We start from the raw sequence: 17824 nt of genomic DNA, 5'->3' as shown, positions 1-17824 counted from the left end.
TGTCAAGTCTTCGTCGTCGGTTAGGAACCTGGGTGTGCTCTTTGATACCAATCTTTCATTTGAAAGCCACGTTTCTAGCATTTGTAAAACCAAATTCTTCTATCTTAAAAATATGACATATGCTTTCAATGAAAAATGCAGAACAGTTAGTTCATGACCTCAAAGCTAGATTATTGTAATGCTCTTATGGGTGGTTGCCCTACATGCATAATAAACAAACTACAGCTGGTCCAAAACGCAGCAAACAGAGTTCTTACTAGAACCAGGAACTATGACCATATTAGCCTGGTTCTGTCAACCCTGCATTGGCTCCCTATTAAACATTGTATACATTTTAAAATATTGCTGATTACTTACAAAGCACTAAATGGTTTTGCTCCCCAGTACTTGAGCAAGCTCTTAACGCATTATAGTCATGCACGTCTATTGCGATCTCAAAATTCTGGCCAGTTGAAAAAAAGTAGAATATCAAAATCGACTGCTGGCGGTAAATCTTTTTCCTATTTAGCACCTAAACTCTGGAACAGTCTCCCTAACATTGTCCGGGAAGCAGACACCTTCTGTCAGTTTAAATCTAGACTAAAAACACATCTCTTTAACTTGGCATACACATAGAAAATTATACATTGCTATTATTCAAATCAGTTAAATGATTATTAGGCTGCATAAATTAGGTCAGCCGGAACCGGGAACATTTCCTATAACACCCAATGTACTTGTTACACCATAAGAAGAATGGCATCTACGCTAATGTTAGTCTTTCTGCTTATTCCGAGGTTTACTGTAGTCAGCCGGATCCGGATGACTACATCATGCGTTGTGGTCGTGTCTAGGCATAGGTCCACCATCTGATCCGGATACGGCCCGGATCCGGCTGACTACAGTAAACCTCGGAATAAGCAGAAAGACTAACATTAGCGTAGATGCCATTCTTCTTATGGTGTAACGAGTACATTGGGTGTTATAGGAAATGTTCCCAGCTGGATCCGGGCCGTATCTAGATCAGATGGTGGACCTGCGCCTAGACACGACCACAACGCATCCCTGAAGTGTCAGCGGAGGTTGTGTCAACTAGACTCCCCCTGATTTCTGAAGGCCTCATCAACACGACAGCCTTTGGCACTGATCCTCAACAAACCCGTCTCCATACCGCCGTGATGACTCCGATCTTAAACCAAATGGAACTGGATAATATTCTGATTGTTCCAATCCAATCTGACTTCTGACCTATAATGCTGCCTGCATCATAATCATACACTGTTCGTTCGTTGGCCAGAGGAGAACTGGCCCCCCGACTGAGCCTGGTTTCTCCCAAGTTTTTTTTTTATCCATCCTGCCACCTGATGGAGTTTTGGTTCCTTGCCACTGTCGCCTTTTTCGCCTTTTATCACCTTTGTTGCCATTGGCTTTTGGCTTCCTTAGTTGGGGACATTAAATTTAACATTTAATTTCAAATTCAACAATAATATTGATCTGTCTGCATTGACAGCATTAAATGAGAACTGAACTGAGCTAGACAATGACATCACAGTTTTCTCCAGAGTGGCTATATATATATATATATATAAATTAACTAAATTAATAACTTTTTTACAACAAAATGAAACTGAACTTACTTAAGCTGGACTGTGACGCTATTGGAAACAAACTTTGTTGCATTTTCCAGTCATCTCTGCAAAGCTGCTTTAAAACTATCTGTATTGTAAAAAGCGCTAGATAAATAAATGTGACTTGACTTGACTGACATCCGGTATGACAAAGTAGACCACTTCCCGGTGTTCTCTGATAAGGGCAGATGCAAGATATGCTCAGATGGACAGACTACCATCGCGTGCCCGAAATGTGAAGTTCGTCTGTGCATTGTCACAGGAAAAAGAAACTTCCATGAGAAATAAAATGGAAGGCCCTAAAAAAAAGAAGGATAATACTCTCACCAAATTAATCCAAAGACCAGCAACACCAGAATGACGGGTGACATTCAGTACCTGTTTACTGTTATTATTCAAAATGAATTCAAAATGTTTATTTGTCACAGGAAAACCCCCCCCCCACAAAACTGTTTTCAAAACTTCAATGAGAAATAAAATGCAAGGCCCCAGAGACAAGGAGGATACTACACTCACCAAATGAATCCAAAGTCCAGCAACACCAATAATGGTGGATAAGAGTACCTGTTTACTATTTTTTTCTTTTTCTTTTTTCCAAAATGAATTCAAAATGTTTGTTTGTGTTTATTTCTGAGAATCTCTGTTTATTTGTACCCTTGGGAAATGTTCGACTAAGAACTGTTCATGCTTAATTAAACATGCAAGAAAAATGTACATTTATTTTTACTTGTAACAGTCATGGATGAAATATGTTGTGTATACACTTTTTAATATTAGTAAAAAAAAAAAAAAAAATGCATGGTATGTTTTAAAATGTTAAAGTCAGAATCACAAGTTCCCTTTCGAGGGAACTCGAACTGCGTCGACTACAACACTTTGGGGAAGTTTGATAAAGTCTGTATGGTGCCCTGGTGGCCTGTATACAGTAGCCAGCACAAATTTCAAACGTGATTTATCATTTACATTATATATTGCTATATTAAGCACCAACACTTCAAAATAATTATATTTGAAACTAGACTTCTTAGTAATTCTAAAAATATTACTATAAATTACAGCAACACCTCCCCCTTTGCCTTTCAGATGAGGTTCATGTTCATAACAGTAATCTTGCGGGGTGGACTCATTTAAAGTAATGTAATTGTTTGGTTTTAGCCAGGTTTCTGTCAAACACAGCACATCTAGATTATAGTGTGTAATCATATAATTCACAATAAGTGCTTTTGAAGTAAGGGATCTAATATTCAGCAACCCAAGCTTTATAATTTGCTCATTTGTATTATATGTTTTTTTATTTGTTGAACATCAATTAAATTTTTACCCTTAGATGGGTTTGGAAGTTTTTTGTATGTCCTAGTTTGGGGAACAGACATGATGATATCTAGGTGAAAGAGGCTCTATGTGATGGGATTTATCTGACCTTGGTGACGTGAGACAGCTATCAGATGGTCGGTTTAGCCAGTCTGTCTGCTTCCTGACCTGAGCCCCAGATTGTCATGTTTGAGCTCTAAGACTATGTGCCATATTACTAGAGAGAAGAGCAACACCATCCCAGGAGGGATGAATACCATCTCTTTTCAACAGGTCAGGTCTGCCCCAAAAACTTTTCCAATTGTCTATGAATTCTATATTATTTTGCGGACACCACTTTGACAACCAGCCATTGAGTGAGGACAATCTCATCACTCCTGCGAACAGGAAGGGGGCCAGAGCAAATTACAGTGCCTGACATCGTACTTGCAAGTTCACACACCTCTTGACGTGAATAATAATCTTAGAGAATTTACGATTAGCATTAGCCAGCACTTTTAATTTTGCTTTGATGTCAGGCGCTCTGGCTCCCGGCAAACATGTGACTATGGTGGCTGGTGTCTCTATTTTCACGTTCTGTGTAATAGAATCACCAATAACTAAGGTTAACTAGTGTTTCACTGAGTGCGGAGAATCTATTTGAAGTTGTAATCGGAACGGAAGAGCGGCGTTTTGTCCCGCGACTACAGCGCCTCACCGCCACCCAGTTGCTCTGCTGCACGGGCTCTACTTCAGCCAGAACCGAACAATGTAAAGAGTTCACTAAGCTAGTCGCATCCAAAGCAGTATCTAAAACCCTTGCACTCTTACATTTAACCTCAATTAAAGCTTGGATGCGTGTCTCTAGTTCTGAAATCTTCCCAGTCAGCTTTACTATCTCCCTGCATTTATCACATACTAAGAGGGAGGTACACGCCAATGTCGTTGCCACACTGGAACGTCCTCTAACAATGGGATATCGTGAGAGATGAGATTCATATATCTCAAATCACCATCATGTTCAGTGAACACCGATACTTCATAACCAAGGCCCTAACCTTACCTTGTTCTGGTTCTGGCAACAGGATTAGATCTACTGCTGCAATCTGCTCAGAAACAGTGGAACTAGCTGCCTGGGTGGCCTGAGAATAAGCACTTGCTGTTATGGGTCTAACCTCAGTAACTCCTGTTGGTAAACTAACTACATACACTCTGACCAGGGTGCCTAATACTCGGCGTGGAAAAATTAGGACATCAGATGTGCCTATGTGGACCGGCACATAAGCAGAGCCTCCAGTCACTCGCAGCTCCTTGTAGCATCGTCTGAGTACATTCATCCCAAACTCACCAGAGACCAGAGAGCGCAAGCCACCAGGAGGATGGTTGACCTTGACCTCATGCACTTGTATTTTCACATGAATAAAAAAATGTTTACATTATAAATGCTAAGCAGATGTAGTGATTATGTAGCCGGTTCGGGCTCGCGTGTCTCTACGTCTCGGCTACCCCTCTGCGTTGTGTTGTGTTGTGTTGAATAAAAGACTGGAGTCGAATTGCTGGTTCAGAGGTTCTTTATATGCCTGCATAGGTTGAAAATGCAGTAATTATTTGTTGCATTCAAAGGAGTGTTTAAATCAGCCTTCTCCTCGCTCTGCTCAGGCTCCCGCGGACTGCAGCGAGCTCACAATGCACATTTACAATCTCATTTACAGTAATAAAGAATATGAAGAAAATAGTAACAATTAATATCACATCAGGTGTATCAACAGTCAGTGAAATAACACAATATATATTTATATATATCTCTAAATATACATTGACACTTACTAAGCTCATATGATATACCTCTTTAAATCACCCACATTCCAGCATTTTATATAACCAATTCGATTGAACACATATAACAAAGAAACAACTCATAACCATACCTGCATAGGTTGAAAATGCAGTAATTATTTGTTGCATTCAAAGGAGTGTTTAAATCAGCCTTCTCCTGTCAAACATTTGAACATAGAAAAGATATCAGCAGACACGCTTCACAGGCCAACTTTCAAACTAACATACAACACAACGTGATACTGCATTCACTCGGTTAAACTTTCACTTATGCAGGAAAAACATCTTCAAAAGGGGAGATCACATACTTGTGCATACTCAATTACATTTTAACAAAACCGATCACTTAATTTGTGATTATTTTCACTTATAACACTCTTTTGAACAGGAGTGCACACAATACATATCTCGCTCTGCTCAGACCTCCCGCGGACTGAAGCGAGAGCGCGCGCAACGCGCAAATGACGTCACAACTGCGACGAACACAAAACTCATAAAGACACAAAAAAATTAATTATTTTCTTTTCTTACACACATATGTAGCAGAAAAATTTGGATTTTGTGTGAATTTAAAATAAAACTCAAGTTATAATTAATACCTGTTACATTTAGCTGCATATAAAATGCTATATATAACATATTTCACCAACATTATATGACTAAAATCCACATTAGATCACAATCTGAAGTTATTGCAAATACCTGCTGGTTGTTTAAGACAGAATACATATTTACTAATGCCAAAATACAGTTTCCCAAATGAGCAAGCAACCAAGAGTGCCAAGCAGGTGCAGAAAAAAAGAAAAAGAAAATAATATGTAAGAGCCATTAAATGGGGAAGGCATTTAAAGATTGTTTTAAAAACTAGGTCATTCAAATCTGAGCACACAGCATAAACTGTAATGATCCAATATCCACAGTTTTAAAATCTACTGCATTCTGAAAGTATAAGAAAATTAGACACTGTAAAATTAGTCTAATTCTATTTGACCTGTGATTGACCTGCTTCATGTGCCCTATGAGGTCATTGGATACGTTCACAATCATTCATCCATAATAATTATGTCTATAAAAGTGCAAAAACTGCATCAGGTCAAATACATCTGGCAGCTGTAGTTGAGCTCAATCTTTGGGATGCTTCTCTTTCTTTACACACTCTTGCTTTTCAGTCTGCTACATGTAAAGACAGGCAATGTTCCTTGCCGAACGATGGGAGACCCAAAGTACCCGCTACTTTTCAAGGATGGAGATGTTACTATTGGGGCACTTTTTCCAATCCACAGCATAGAGACATTACCTTCATTTGAGTTTAAACAAAAACCTCAGCTTCTGTCATGCTCCAGGTTTGTTATGTCATGTGAAATTTAGACAGTGTGTACATTTATTGTCCATTTCCATTTTTTTTATATATTATTTAGTTAATACTTACTGGTTTAATGTTATAACAGTGTGAATCTGAGAGATTTCCGTCTGGCTCAAATCATGATCTTTGCTATTGAGGAGATTAACAGAAGTGCAAGTTTACTCCAAAATGTTTCTCTTGGCTACAACATTTATGATACCTGTAGTTCAAGAATGTCTTCTATGAGTGCTACTATGGGACTGATGAATGGTCCAGAGATTGTAGCAGGGGACAGATGCAATGGACAGTCTCCTATACATGCCATCATTGGAGAAACTGAGTCTTCTGCCACAGTGATTCTGTCCAGAACTACAGGACCTTTTAAAATTCCAGTGGTAAGCGGAAATTAAAAAAAAGATCTGACAAGGTCACCAGTGAACTCATTTTTTTTTTCTTTTTTTTTTCTTTCTTTCTTTCTTTCTTTCTTTCTTTCTTTCTTTCTTTCTTTCTTTCTTTCTTTCTTTCTTTCTTTCTTTTAGATAAGTCATGCAGCCTCCTGTGAATGTCTAAGTAATAGGAAAGATTACCCCTCATTCTTCAGAACTATTGCTAGTGATTACCACCAAGGCAGAGCACTTGCTTACATAGTCAAGCACTTTGGCTGGTCTTGGGTGGGAGCTGTGAACAGTGACAATGACTATGGAAACAATGGAATGGCCATATTTCTGAATACAGCACAGAAGGAGGGGATCTGTGTGGAGTACTCTGTGAAATTCTATCGAACAGAGCCAGAAAAACTCAAAAAAGTGGTAGACACAATAAAAAAAAGCACAGCAAAAGTGATTGTTGCATTTGTTTCATTACTCGAGATGGGCTTACTTATTGATCAGCTAAGTATTCAGAACATTACTGGCCTCCAAATTGTCGGTGTGGAGGGGTGGATAACTTCAAAGAGTTTAATCACTCCAAAAAACATTTGTGTGCTGGGAGGGTCACTGGGGATTGCAGTGAGAAAAATCTATATTGAAGGTTTTGCAGATTATGTTCTAAAAGAATTCTGGGACACAGCTTTTCCATGCTCACAAAAGGAGGGGAATGATTCTCAGATCAAATTAAAATGCAGCAGATATCAGGATCTACTTGCGCTGAAAAGTTACAATGAAGATGTTTCTGAATACAGACATTCAAGCAACGTCTATAAAGCAGTTTATGCTGTGGCTAATTCACTACACAGTCTACTGAAGTGCAAAGAACCAGAAGGTTGTGAGAAAGACCTGATAATACAACCACAGCAGGTAAAACAGAATAGAGCTAAACAGTTAGAAAGTGATATCAAAGAGATAATTATTTTAGGGTGACAAATTAATGAATTACAATTTCTCAATAAAAGCTATTTTGTCTTTTTACTAGGTGGTTGAGGCTCTGAAGAAGGTAAATTTCACCGTAAAGATGGGGGATCGTGTGTGGTTTGACAGCACTGGTGCCACAATAGCCCAATATGAAGTTGTGAACTGGCAGCAGGACTCTGGTGGATCAATTCAATTTAAACCAGTGGGATTCTATGATGCCTCACTTTCCCCTGACCAGCGCTTTGTAGTTAACACTGAAAACATAATCTGGGCTGGAGCAAAGCTGAAGGCAAGCAGCACTTTTTTGTTCCAAGTTTAAAATGGTTACCATAATAACAAAATCTATATATATAAAAAAAAGGTTACCATAATGGCAAAATCTAAAACGGGTAGTTCTGAAATATAAGACATAATGGAAGGACATAATTCAAAAAAGAAGGAAATTATAATGACTGATTTATTAGGGAAAAAAGTATCCTCCAAAGCTTTTCAAAGCTCTCCATTCTGTTCAGAGCTCAGAACAGAACAGGTCTAGAAAAAAAAAAAAAAAAAAAAAAATTAATTTAAAACATTTGCATTAGCAAACTATATGCCTAATTGGTGTTATAAAACAAATTAATGTGACTTGAATGTGTAAGTGATAATGAACTTTGATAAAGCAGAAAGGCAACTGCAGAGTGCATTGAAGAGCAAGTTTTTAGCCCAAAAAATATATATTAAGCTGACTTGACCTGTTGTTGCTATTTATTTTTATCTTCATTCTACAGAATCAGAATCCACATAAATAACTTTGTAGAAATTATTGTATTTTTCTATGTAGAAGCCAAGTTCTGTGTGCAGTGCGAGCTGTCCTCCAGGTACTAGGAAGGCTGCACAGAAAGGAAAACCTGTCTGCTGTTATGACTGTATTCCATGTGCAGAAGGAGAAATCAGCATTGAGACAGGTAATCTTCAGCCCATCTCACAGGTCCAAAGAAAATTGGTTAGTTGTTATTTTTGTGTTTTTCTTTTACTGTTCAGGGTGCAGTTTTTTATCAAAGGAGTTCATAAATAAAATTGTATCTCTAACTATGGTAAACACAACTTCCTTTCCAGATTCAAATAAATGCAAGCAGTGTCCAGGGGAATACTGGTCTAATGCTGAGAAAAATAAATGTGTGTTAAAGGCTGTAGAGTTTCTGTCATTCACAGAAGTCATGGGTATTGTGCTAGTCTTTTTCTCACTGTTTGGAGTAGGATTAACTGTGCTGGTGGCCATCCTGTTTTACAGCAAGAAGGACACCCCCATAGTAAAAGCCAACAACTCAGAGCTGAGCTTCCTGCTGCTCTTCTCATTGACTCTGTGTTTCCTCTGTTCACTTACTTTCATTGGTCGGCCCACTGAGTGGTCCTGTATGTTGCGTCACGCAGCATTTGGGATCACTTTTGTCCTCTGTATCTCCTGTGTTCTGGGGAAAACTATAGTGGTGTTAATGGCCTTCAAGGCCACAGTTCCAGGAAGTAATGTCATGAAATTGTTTGGGCCTTCACAACAACGACTCAGTGTTCTTGCTTTTACACTTATACAACTTCTAATCTGTGCACTATGGCTGACAACGTCTCCTCCATTTCCCCAGAAAAATATGAAATATTATAAAGAAAAGATCATTCTCGAGTGTAGTCTCGGTACTTCTATAGGTTTCTGGGCTGTTCTGGGTTATATTGGCCTACTGTCTGTTTTGTGCTTCATTATAGCTTTTCTGGCTCGCACACTACCTGATAACTTCAATGAAGCCAAATTCATCACATTCAGTATGCTAATATTCTGTGCTGTATGGATCACATTTATTCCAGCTTATGTCAGTTCTCCTGGAAAATTCACAGTAGCTGTGGAGATATTTGCTATTTTATTCTCAAGTGTTGGGTTACTATTCTGCATTTTTGCCCCTAAATGTTATATCATCTTACTTAAGCCTAAACAAAATACAAAGCAACACATTATGGGAAAAACAAGTTCTAAGTTCTTTTGACAAATAAATAAACATGTTTATATTATTTTGCAAGTTTGCAAGAACATTTTAATGTTTCTGTGTACCTATGGGGGTTGGATAGTGATGTGGTCTCAGGTCTGTGACATTGAACTGTGATGTGATGCAACATGATAAACAGGCTGACGCAAAGGCTCCTGTCATTTCTACTCATCTGAGAGAAAATTTCATAACACAGAATGATGCAAATATACCCTTTAATTAAAGCCTAGCTGGAAAATACACCATATTATTGTCATAAACATCAAGGGAGTGCTATTTTTTTAAACAACAAAGACAATGAACAAAACACATGATGCAACTGATTGTTAAATTAGGTGTGATTATTGGTTTATGGTGGGTTTCTGAAAAGTCAAATATAAATTCTAAATGAGGTGTAAAACGATATTAAAAAAAGTATGAAAATGTAAAAGATCCCATTCAGTTATATTATAGAGATAGAAAGAAATATACCAGTGAGATTTTAAATCACATCTATATCTTCCAAATTTTCTACCTTTAGATATGTGTAGTTGACATGATGTCAAGCAATGACAGCATTTCTCTGCAGTGATTAAGGCTGCAATAAGAAAAATAATCAAAAAAATAATAATATATATATACATATATAAATATAGCTGCGAGCAGCGATTGCGGGCCCAAGCCGGTGGCACCGCCACCCTGATGCCTTTAGTTACACCGGGGTGGCGGTGTCACCGGCTTGGGCCCTCCATCGCTGCTCGGAATATATATATATATATATATATATATTTATGTGTATATATATATATATATATACACATAAATATATATATATATGTATATATATATATATTTATGTGTATATATATATATTTATGTGTATATATATATATTTATGTGTATATATATATATATATATATATAAATATATATATATACACATAAATATATATATATACACATAAATATATATATATACACATAAATATATATATATACACATATATATATATATATATATATATATATATATATATATATATGTGTATATATATATATATATATATACACACATATATATATATATATATATATATATATATATATATATATATTTATGTGTATATATATATATATATATAAAAATGTAACAATACATAAATATATATATGTAACCAGTGGTTAAATGAAACAACACAGGATACAAAAATTACTTTTGGGGCTTTATTCTGGCTGCTGCCTCTATGAAGGACAGCGGTCGAAAGGAGCAAATATTTATAAACAAAAATAATACAATTTAAATGATAAAGTCTTTGATTTCTTGGTGTACTAATTTGGTATGAAAGACAATTGGTTAACAAATTTAAGTCAAATCAAATTAAATACAATGCAAAGAATGAAATGCATTCGGCTAACAAAGTACTTGTATAACCGTTAGCACAATTTCGGAAATGAAATACGGTAGAGGCTAATAGTCAAATGAAAAATAGTACATTAGTCTACCATTAAACTTCACAGTTATCTGCATTCACTTTACAAATAAAGAAATAATAAACAGTTCAAACAGCATTCAATTAGTTTCAATAGCTCTTAACCAGACCTGAAATGCTTTTAAGATCCCCTGTTCTTAACATGACATTACATCTAACATTCACGAACACTGGGCTTTAAATAAGGTAAACAAAATAAAATTAACCTTTGTTACAACACATACCCAGTCTTTGCACGTGTCTCACGCGTGATCAACCCAGATCCAGCGCGCACAAACTCTCAGGCGTCCTTGAAAGACTATCTATAAAACATTTATCATTGAACACATATGTAATATGTAAATATAACATTCAAACATTGTTAACTGGTCTAAGAATGGATATTTACCTCATCAAACCTGAACTAGGTGTGTATTTGATCAAAACCGGGAGCTCTAACGTGCAATCTCTGCTCTCTCTTCACTCAAACTAGCGCAATGCACACTGAGGCAATGCCGTAAAGTGAGCGTCGCAACACAAACTCTTAAAGGGACCACGACCAATTTATGTCAAATGTCATTATGTAATGATTATTCCACTTGGCTACATTCTCCCCTGCTAAATGTCATTGTCCTCGATGACTAATACATATTCTTTACTTCTTTGACAGCTTCTCTAAAGAACACACTGCCTAAACTGGTTAACACCTGAGAAAAGACTTCGGGGCTAAGTGACACTGCATTACATGCTGATCTCGGCTCATTAAAGGGGTTCGAGTGCAGACCAGCATTGGCCCTTTTTGTTCTCCTAGGCGTTGGTACAGGCCTTCTCAGTACTGGTTCTTCCACTTCCAGAGCACGGCTAGTGTCAGGGGCAATCTGCTCACCCACAGAATCTTTCTGTTCAGTGCTAGCTGAAACCAAGTTGGATTGATCTACCAATGCTTCATCTTCCGTGGAATTTTCAATCTGTGTTGTCTCTTGCAAACTGGGGTAAGTGACTTCCTCTAACAACAAAATCAGGATCAGAATGCACTTCAACCAGTTCAGAAACTTTTTTAGGCTGTGGTGTTGAAGGAGGATGGTTCTCCATCACTTCTGGCTCAGGAGTATAAATGACACAGGGTCGCAAGTCAGCTCTATGCACTCTCTTTATAGGGCCACCCTCAAGAGGCTCAACGGTGTGTGTGGTACCTTGCACATCTATGACCTTGTATACGGTAGGACTCCAGGAATCCTGTATCTTATTCCTACCCAAAGGTCTGTGACGCAGATACACCTGTTGACCAACATTGATCACAGGACAATACACCTTGTCATTCAGAGGGGCTAACCTCTCAGCAGCCTTGTGTGCAGCATATTCTCTTGCCTTTTTGTGTGCTTCCTTCAATCTTTCCTGATGAACCCCTAACCAGTCTTGTTTTCTGTCCACAGGTTGTTCGTGACCTAGCAGGGTATCGACTGGAAGATGTGGATGGACTCCGAAAAGTAAGTAGTATGGTGAGTATCCAGTGGTCGCATGTGGCGTGACATTGTATGCATAAACCAACTCAGCAAGGTGTTCTGGCCAGCGCCTTTTCTTTTCAGGGGGAAGCGTGCGTAGCAAATCATGGAGCGTTCGATTAAAACGCTCGCACTGAGCATTACCCTGAGGCCGGTAAGGTGTAGTGCGGGTTTTCTTCACACCATACATTTTACACAGCTCAGCAATCACTTCGCTCTCAAAATTTCTTCCCTGATCAGAATGCAATCTTTCAGGTACACCATACTTCATGAACCATTCCCTCAACAAGAGTTTAGCGGTAGTCTCAGCTTTCTGATTCTTGGGAATGCTTGTGTGAATTTTGTGAAGACGTCGGTCACGATTAACACACTTTCCCGACCATCAGAGGAGGGTTCAAGCACAGTAAAATCCACTGCCACTACTTCAAGGGGTCTGGAAGCTAGAAAGGGCTTCATTGGAGCATGTATCCTGGGCTGTGGCATTTTTGTTAAGATGCATCTCTGACACTTTTTGATCCATTGCTCCACATCATTGTACATTCCCACCCAGAAGCATCGCGGTCTCAACAGACTAATGGTGCGCTCAATCCCCTGATGTCCCATGTTTTCATGCACACTTTCGAGGACAGGTTCTTTTAAACACGCAGGTAGGAGCAACTGTTTAATTTCACCTTGATGTTGATCCTTCACAATGCGATAAAGCAAACCATCTTGTTCCTGGATACTTTTCCACTGCTTTATTAGAGATAAGGTAGACTTCGAAAGCCGAGATCTTTCAGAGCGGGAGGGCTTTTCCTTGCATTCCCAGAAGGTTTTGAAAGAACTGATGGTAGGATCGTTCTTCTGGAAATCTACCAGCTCTTCTACTTTATAGCCCGGCATGGTATGCGTACTTCCCTGGTTGTCATTGCCTGTATTTTCTCCACAATCCAAGGCACGAATTTGTCTGACCCTGCAACAGCTCTCACCAGCAATCACTAAGTCAGGCTCCAGGACTGTCCCTTTATTGACTACATTACAAATAGCAACACAGTTGTCATACTCGTCGGGAATGGTAAGCTCCCCTGCTGAAGGGTGTCTAGACAGAGCATCAGCAGCTGCATTGTGTCGGCCAGGGCGATATTTCACCTCAAAGTCAAAAACAGCTAGTTGGGCGACCTACCTTTGTTCAATTGCACCGAGCTTGGCTGTTTTAAGATGGCACAGAGGGTTGTTATCTGTGATAACTACAAATTTGGAGCCCAGCAGATAACCACGAAACTTTTCCGAGATGGCCCATTTAAGGGCCAACAGCTCCAGTTTCATGCTGCTGTAGTTTCGGTCATTTCTTTCAGCCTTACGAAGTCTCCTACTAGCGAATGCAATGACTCTCTTAGACTCGCCCTGCTGCTGGTGTAGTATTGCTCCCAGACCTTCATTACTCGCATCAGTCTCTAAGATGAACGGGAGACTAAAGTCTGCATAACCCAGCACAGGAGCAGAGGTGAGTTTCTCTTTCAGGAGCTCAAATGCTGACTGGCACTCAGATGACCACAAAGCACTAAAATCCTTCCTCGCACTGCCAAACTGGGAAATACACAGATTCACTAAATCATGAAGGGGTCCAGCAATCCTAGAAAAACCCTCGATGAACTTTCTGTAGTAGCTACAGAACCCTAAGAACGAGCGTAATTCCTTCACAGTGTTGGGGACTTTCCATTGCTTTACCGCCTCAATTTTCCCTGGATCGGTAGCAACACCTTTTGCTGAGATTCGATGACCTAAAAAGGTTACTTCTTGCTGCAGGAAGTGGCACTTTTCAGGCTTTACTTTAACCCCCTGAGGTCGGCTGTATCGCCGGCGATACCAGCTCGCTTTTTTTTTATTAGTGTAAAAGAAACTCATAAATACTCTGTTGACTTTGATTTTCCATAGGAGTTTCATACATCAATCGATTCTGTTAAATGTGTATTATTTTTGTGTATACTCACAATAAAAACAAAGTGTTGTGCTTTTTGCCAAATAAAGAAAAATAAACACGAAGCGAGTTCTGCCTTCTCTCTGCCAGTGAAGTCCATTCTGAAACGCGTCCGAAAATTAACAATAACTCAGCGAATACTCAGTCAAACAGACATACAGACAGACAGGCATGAAGCTTGAATTCTCTTCTTTTAAATGAAGTCATTTATATAAAAAAACAATTATTCTCATCTTGTGAAATCTGTATTAAAAGAGAGCGATTCCAGTCGAGCTCATCTCATCTCATTACGTTATAATCGGCCCCGCCCACGGAGAGCGCGCGCTATTCAAACGCAAATGGCTGAGGCAATCCTGTGAACGCCCCCATCAGCTCGAGAAAACACACACGTTTATTTAGATCATTGTTTACACCGTCTTGCAGCGCTGTGAGGAATAATACTAATCGAAAATGTCCCTCAGAAGTGCGGGTATATCGAGGAGCGAGCTGAGGAATACAAGTAAGTTTTTTCCTTCTCACGTGAATTTCTTCACGTGGGTTTCTGTTTATGAATGAATAAACGGCACAGATGCGCGCTGTTTACCACAGCTGGCAAAGACAGTTTAAATTTAAATCGCGTGTGTGAATGAATGATGATGTTTTAGCAAACTGTATTGCTATACTGAGATAAGTAAACATCGACTGAATGTTGAAATAAAATGTAGGCTATTTGTATAAGCAACGTATTAAACTGCAAATTAACAATATGCCCTAATATTTCATGAAAACAACGTTACAGTCAGACGAAATATGAAAGACAACATTTTGTTTAGTAGATTTGGGTACAGTTTTTACTGTAGAATATACTGCCACATCAAATAAGCTTTTGTTTAGCCATTTCTATATATAAAATACGATTTTTGTCAAAAATAAAGTCATCAACTAAGATGTTAGCTGTTCCAATGTTGGTTATATTCAAACTAATGAATACATAGATAAAATGTAGGGCCTATAATCATTTTTTTTTTACAAAGAAAGAGTACACTTGAAATATTGTTGAAATTGTAATTATTGTTGTAATTGTAACCATTTTAATAAAATAGCAAAACATATTTACAAGATAGATGTAAGCAAAATCTTAAATGGTCAATATAAGTCTTCTTCTAAATATATCTTTTGTCCTTTCATTGTGGCTCAGTCAGTGTCACACCTGAGTGAATGGCTCATCATTATGCAGAGTGGGTGTATTCTAAGGTGTAAACCACTCCTCGTTCACGCCCCCTCGCATATTGGCTTTCCAAGCAAAACCTGTTTTACATCAATTTAAATCAATGTATGGTTTTATGTGAACGATAAAGCAAGACTATTTTCACATAATTTTGAAGAAAAAACTATAGGCGACGACATCCATAAGTCAAAAGTCTTATTGCCACATATTTAGTATGTGTTTTGTGGTCTTATTTCAAAAATTTTAATTTTTAGTTTTTCCGATAACCACGCATAAACATTATTCTCTCAAAAATGAAAACATGTACATACATGTGGCTCACATATTATTGTAGTCCTGTTTGTGCTATATAGAGTGAATTTACACCTTTGCCATTAATATGTTTATAAGCAACTGAAAAAAGCACAAATGTCAGGGCATGTCAGAACACCCCCAGGGCCCAAAAAAACGCTCAGACTCCAGAGGGTTAAGGCCGGTTTCCTTCAACCTCTTAAAGACTATTTCCAATCTCTGCAAGTGCTCTGGAAAAGTGGCAGAGTACACCAGTATATCATCTAAATACACTAGCATGATCTGAAAGATTAGGTCACCCATTGTAGTCTGCATCAGGCGTTGAAACGTTGATGGCCCATTACACACCCCAAAAGGCATACGGGAGTACTCAAAGATCCCAAAGGGAGTTGTAAATGCAGTCTTATGCCTGTCACACTCGTTAACAGCAACCTGATGGTATCCACTCGCCAGGTCAATTGAAGAGAAGAATGTTGCTCCTTGAAGAGCATCAAAACTCTCATCTATCCTAGGTAAAGGGAATGCATCTCGGCGGGTCTTAGCGTTGAGCTGTCTGTAATCGACACATAGCCTGAGGCTGCCATCCGTCTTCCTCACTAGCACAATAGGGGAAGCATAAGCACTGGTGCTTTCTTGAATCACTCCCTTCTTGAGAAGCCTACTGATGTGTTCTCGAACTTCTCTGTACTGTGTGGGTGGGATACGCCTATAAGGCTGTGTCACTGGGACATCATCGGCCACATGGATTTCATGTTTCACCTTATCGGTAAAACCAAGGTCTTCATCTTCAAGCGCAAACACATCAGAGTACTGCATTAACAAATCACTCAGCGCTGCTTGCTGCTCAATGGTGCCACCAATATGAAGCTTACTGAGGAACTCTTTTGTGCTGTTCTCCAAAACCTGACTGCTTTTGGCATTAACCGTGATCTCCTCCATATCAGCTGAAACACGCTGGAATTTCACCTCATACGTCTCATTTAACTTCATACTCTCAACATGCGTTAAAGTCCCGAGCCTGGTTCGGGCCTGTAACCAGATGTCTTCTGAGGAAAGATTCACCACTTGCACAGGAAACAACGATGTCTCTAACGACACCAGAGAAGGAACAACAATGAGTCCACCCCGTAATGGTGTGTTCATGGGCTCCAACAGGTAATCAAATGAACCATCATGAAGCACATCTTTTGTACCTTTGGCCATCACCGTGGCAACTGAAGAAGCAGGTATGTGGATCATGTCTTTTCCAGCTACCCGTACTGCTGTTCTTTTCTCTTGGCTATGGGCACTGTGCAGCTGTTGAAATGCTTCTCTCCAATCTGATTGCAATTTCCCACCAAGTGTGGTATCAAACTCCGCATGGACCAGTTGCCTGCATCTGCTGATAATGTTCATGCCAATTAGTGCTGGTACTAGAGAGGAGTTCTGTGTGTCTCTGACAACCAGGAAGCCACATTCTGGAAGGACAATACCCATGGTTTTGACTTCCAACTCCAGGTAACCAAGATAAGGTATGTCCAAACCATTAGCTGCAGTCAGCTTCAACCAGCCTGCTGTTGAAAGTATATCTTTATCTTCACCAGACAGGTGTTCCCTGAAGAAACTCTCTGAAATAGTGCTGACTTGGCTCCCTGTGTCCAGTAGACAAGCAACGCTCACTCCATTGATACTGAGGTTAGCAACAGGACATTTTCCCACAGCACGCTCGAGTAGTCTGTCACGGCTAGTATCCATGTTAGTTGAGCCAATGGACTGCCCCCGAACTGCCTGGCTCACAGCAAACGAGGGTGGGCATTTCCCGGCGGTACAGAGGTAGTAGCATTCTCTGCGACAGCCTGTCTGTTTTTCCTCACGCACCTCCTAGCGATGTGTCCTACACAATTGCAACGGAAACATATTGGTTGGCCATCTTCTGTAAACCTTGGTTGCACCTTGGGTCTAGTTTGGTTTATAGGTTCTGACTTGCTGCCCTGTGCTGTGAGTTTC

The 17824-nt window shown here is 39.2% G+C and overlaps 1 protein-coding gene and 1 long non-coding RNA gene across 2 annotated transcripts in view; both read left to right on the top strand.

Annotated features, from left to right (window-relative positions):
* Nucleotides 1-17824, top strand: part of LOC309508658 — an 82076-nt gene that overhangs the window by 22150 nt on the left and 42102 nt on the right. Inside the window, exon 2 of the long non-coding RNA XR_014209648.1 lies at nucleotides 2541-2904. This is a non-coding gene — a long non-coding RNA (uncharacterized lncRNA). The remainder of the gene's footprint in view (nucleotides 1-2540; nucleotides 2905-17824) is intronic.
* LOC309508374 (extracellular calcium-sensing receptor-like) lies at nucleotides 5856-9433 on the top strand (the record flags this gene model as incomplete). The annotated part of the gene is made up of 6 exons (XM_082182975.1): nucleotides 5856-6076; nucleotides 6182-6470; nucleotides 6615-7370; nucleotides 7486-7713; nucleotides 8245-8368; nucleotides 8520-9433. The coding sequence occupies exons 1-6, from the start codon at nucleotides 5868-5870 to the stop codon at nucleotides 9431-9433; spliced, it is 2520 nt and encodes an 839-aa protein (XP_082039101.1). The 5' UTR covers nucleotides 5856-5867.

The sequence above is a fragment of the Leuciscus leuciscus genome, assembly GCF_965113295.1.
Source record: "Leuciscus leuciscus genome assembly, chromosome: 10".
NCBI classification, from domain to species: Eukaryota; Metazoa; Chordata; class Actinopteri; order Cypriniformes; family Leuciscidae; genus Leuciscus; species Leuciscus leuciscus.
Note: the sequence above shows the minus strand (reverse complement) of the source record. Positions and strands in the feature narration are given on the sequence as shown.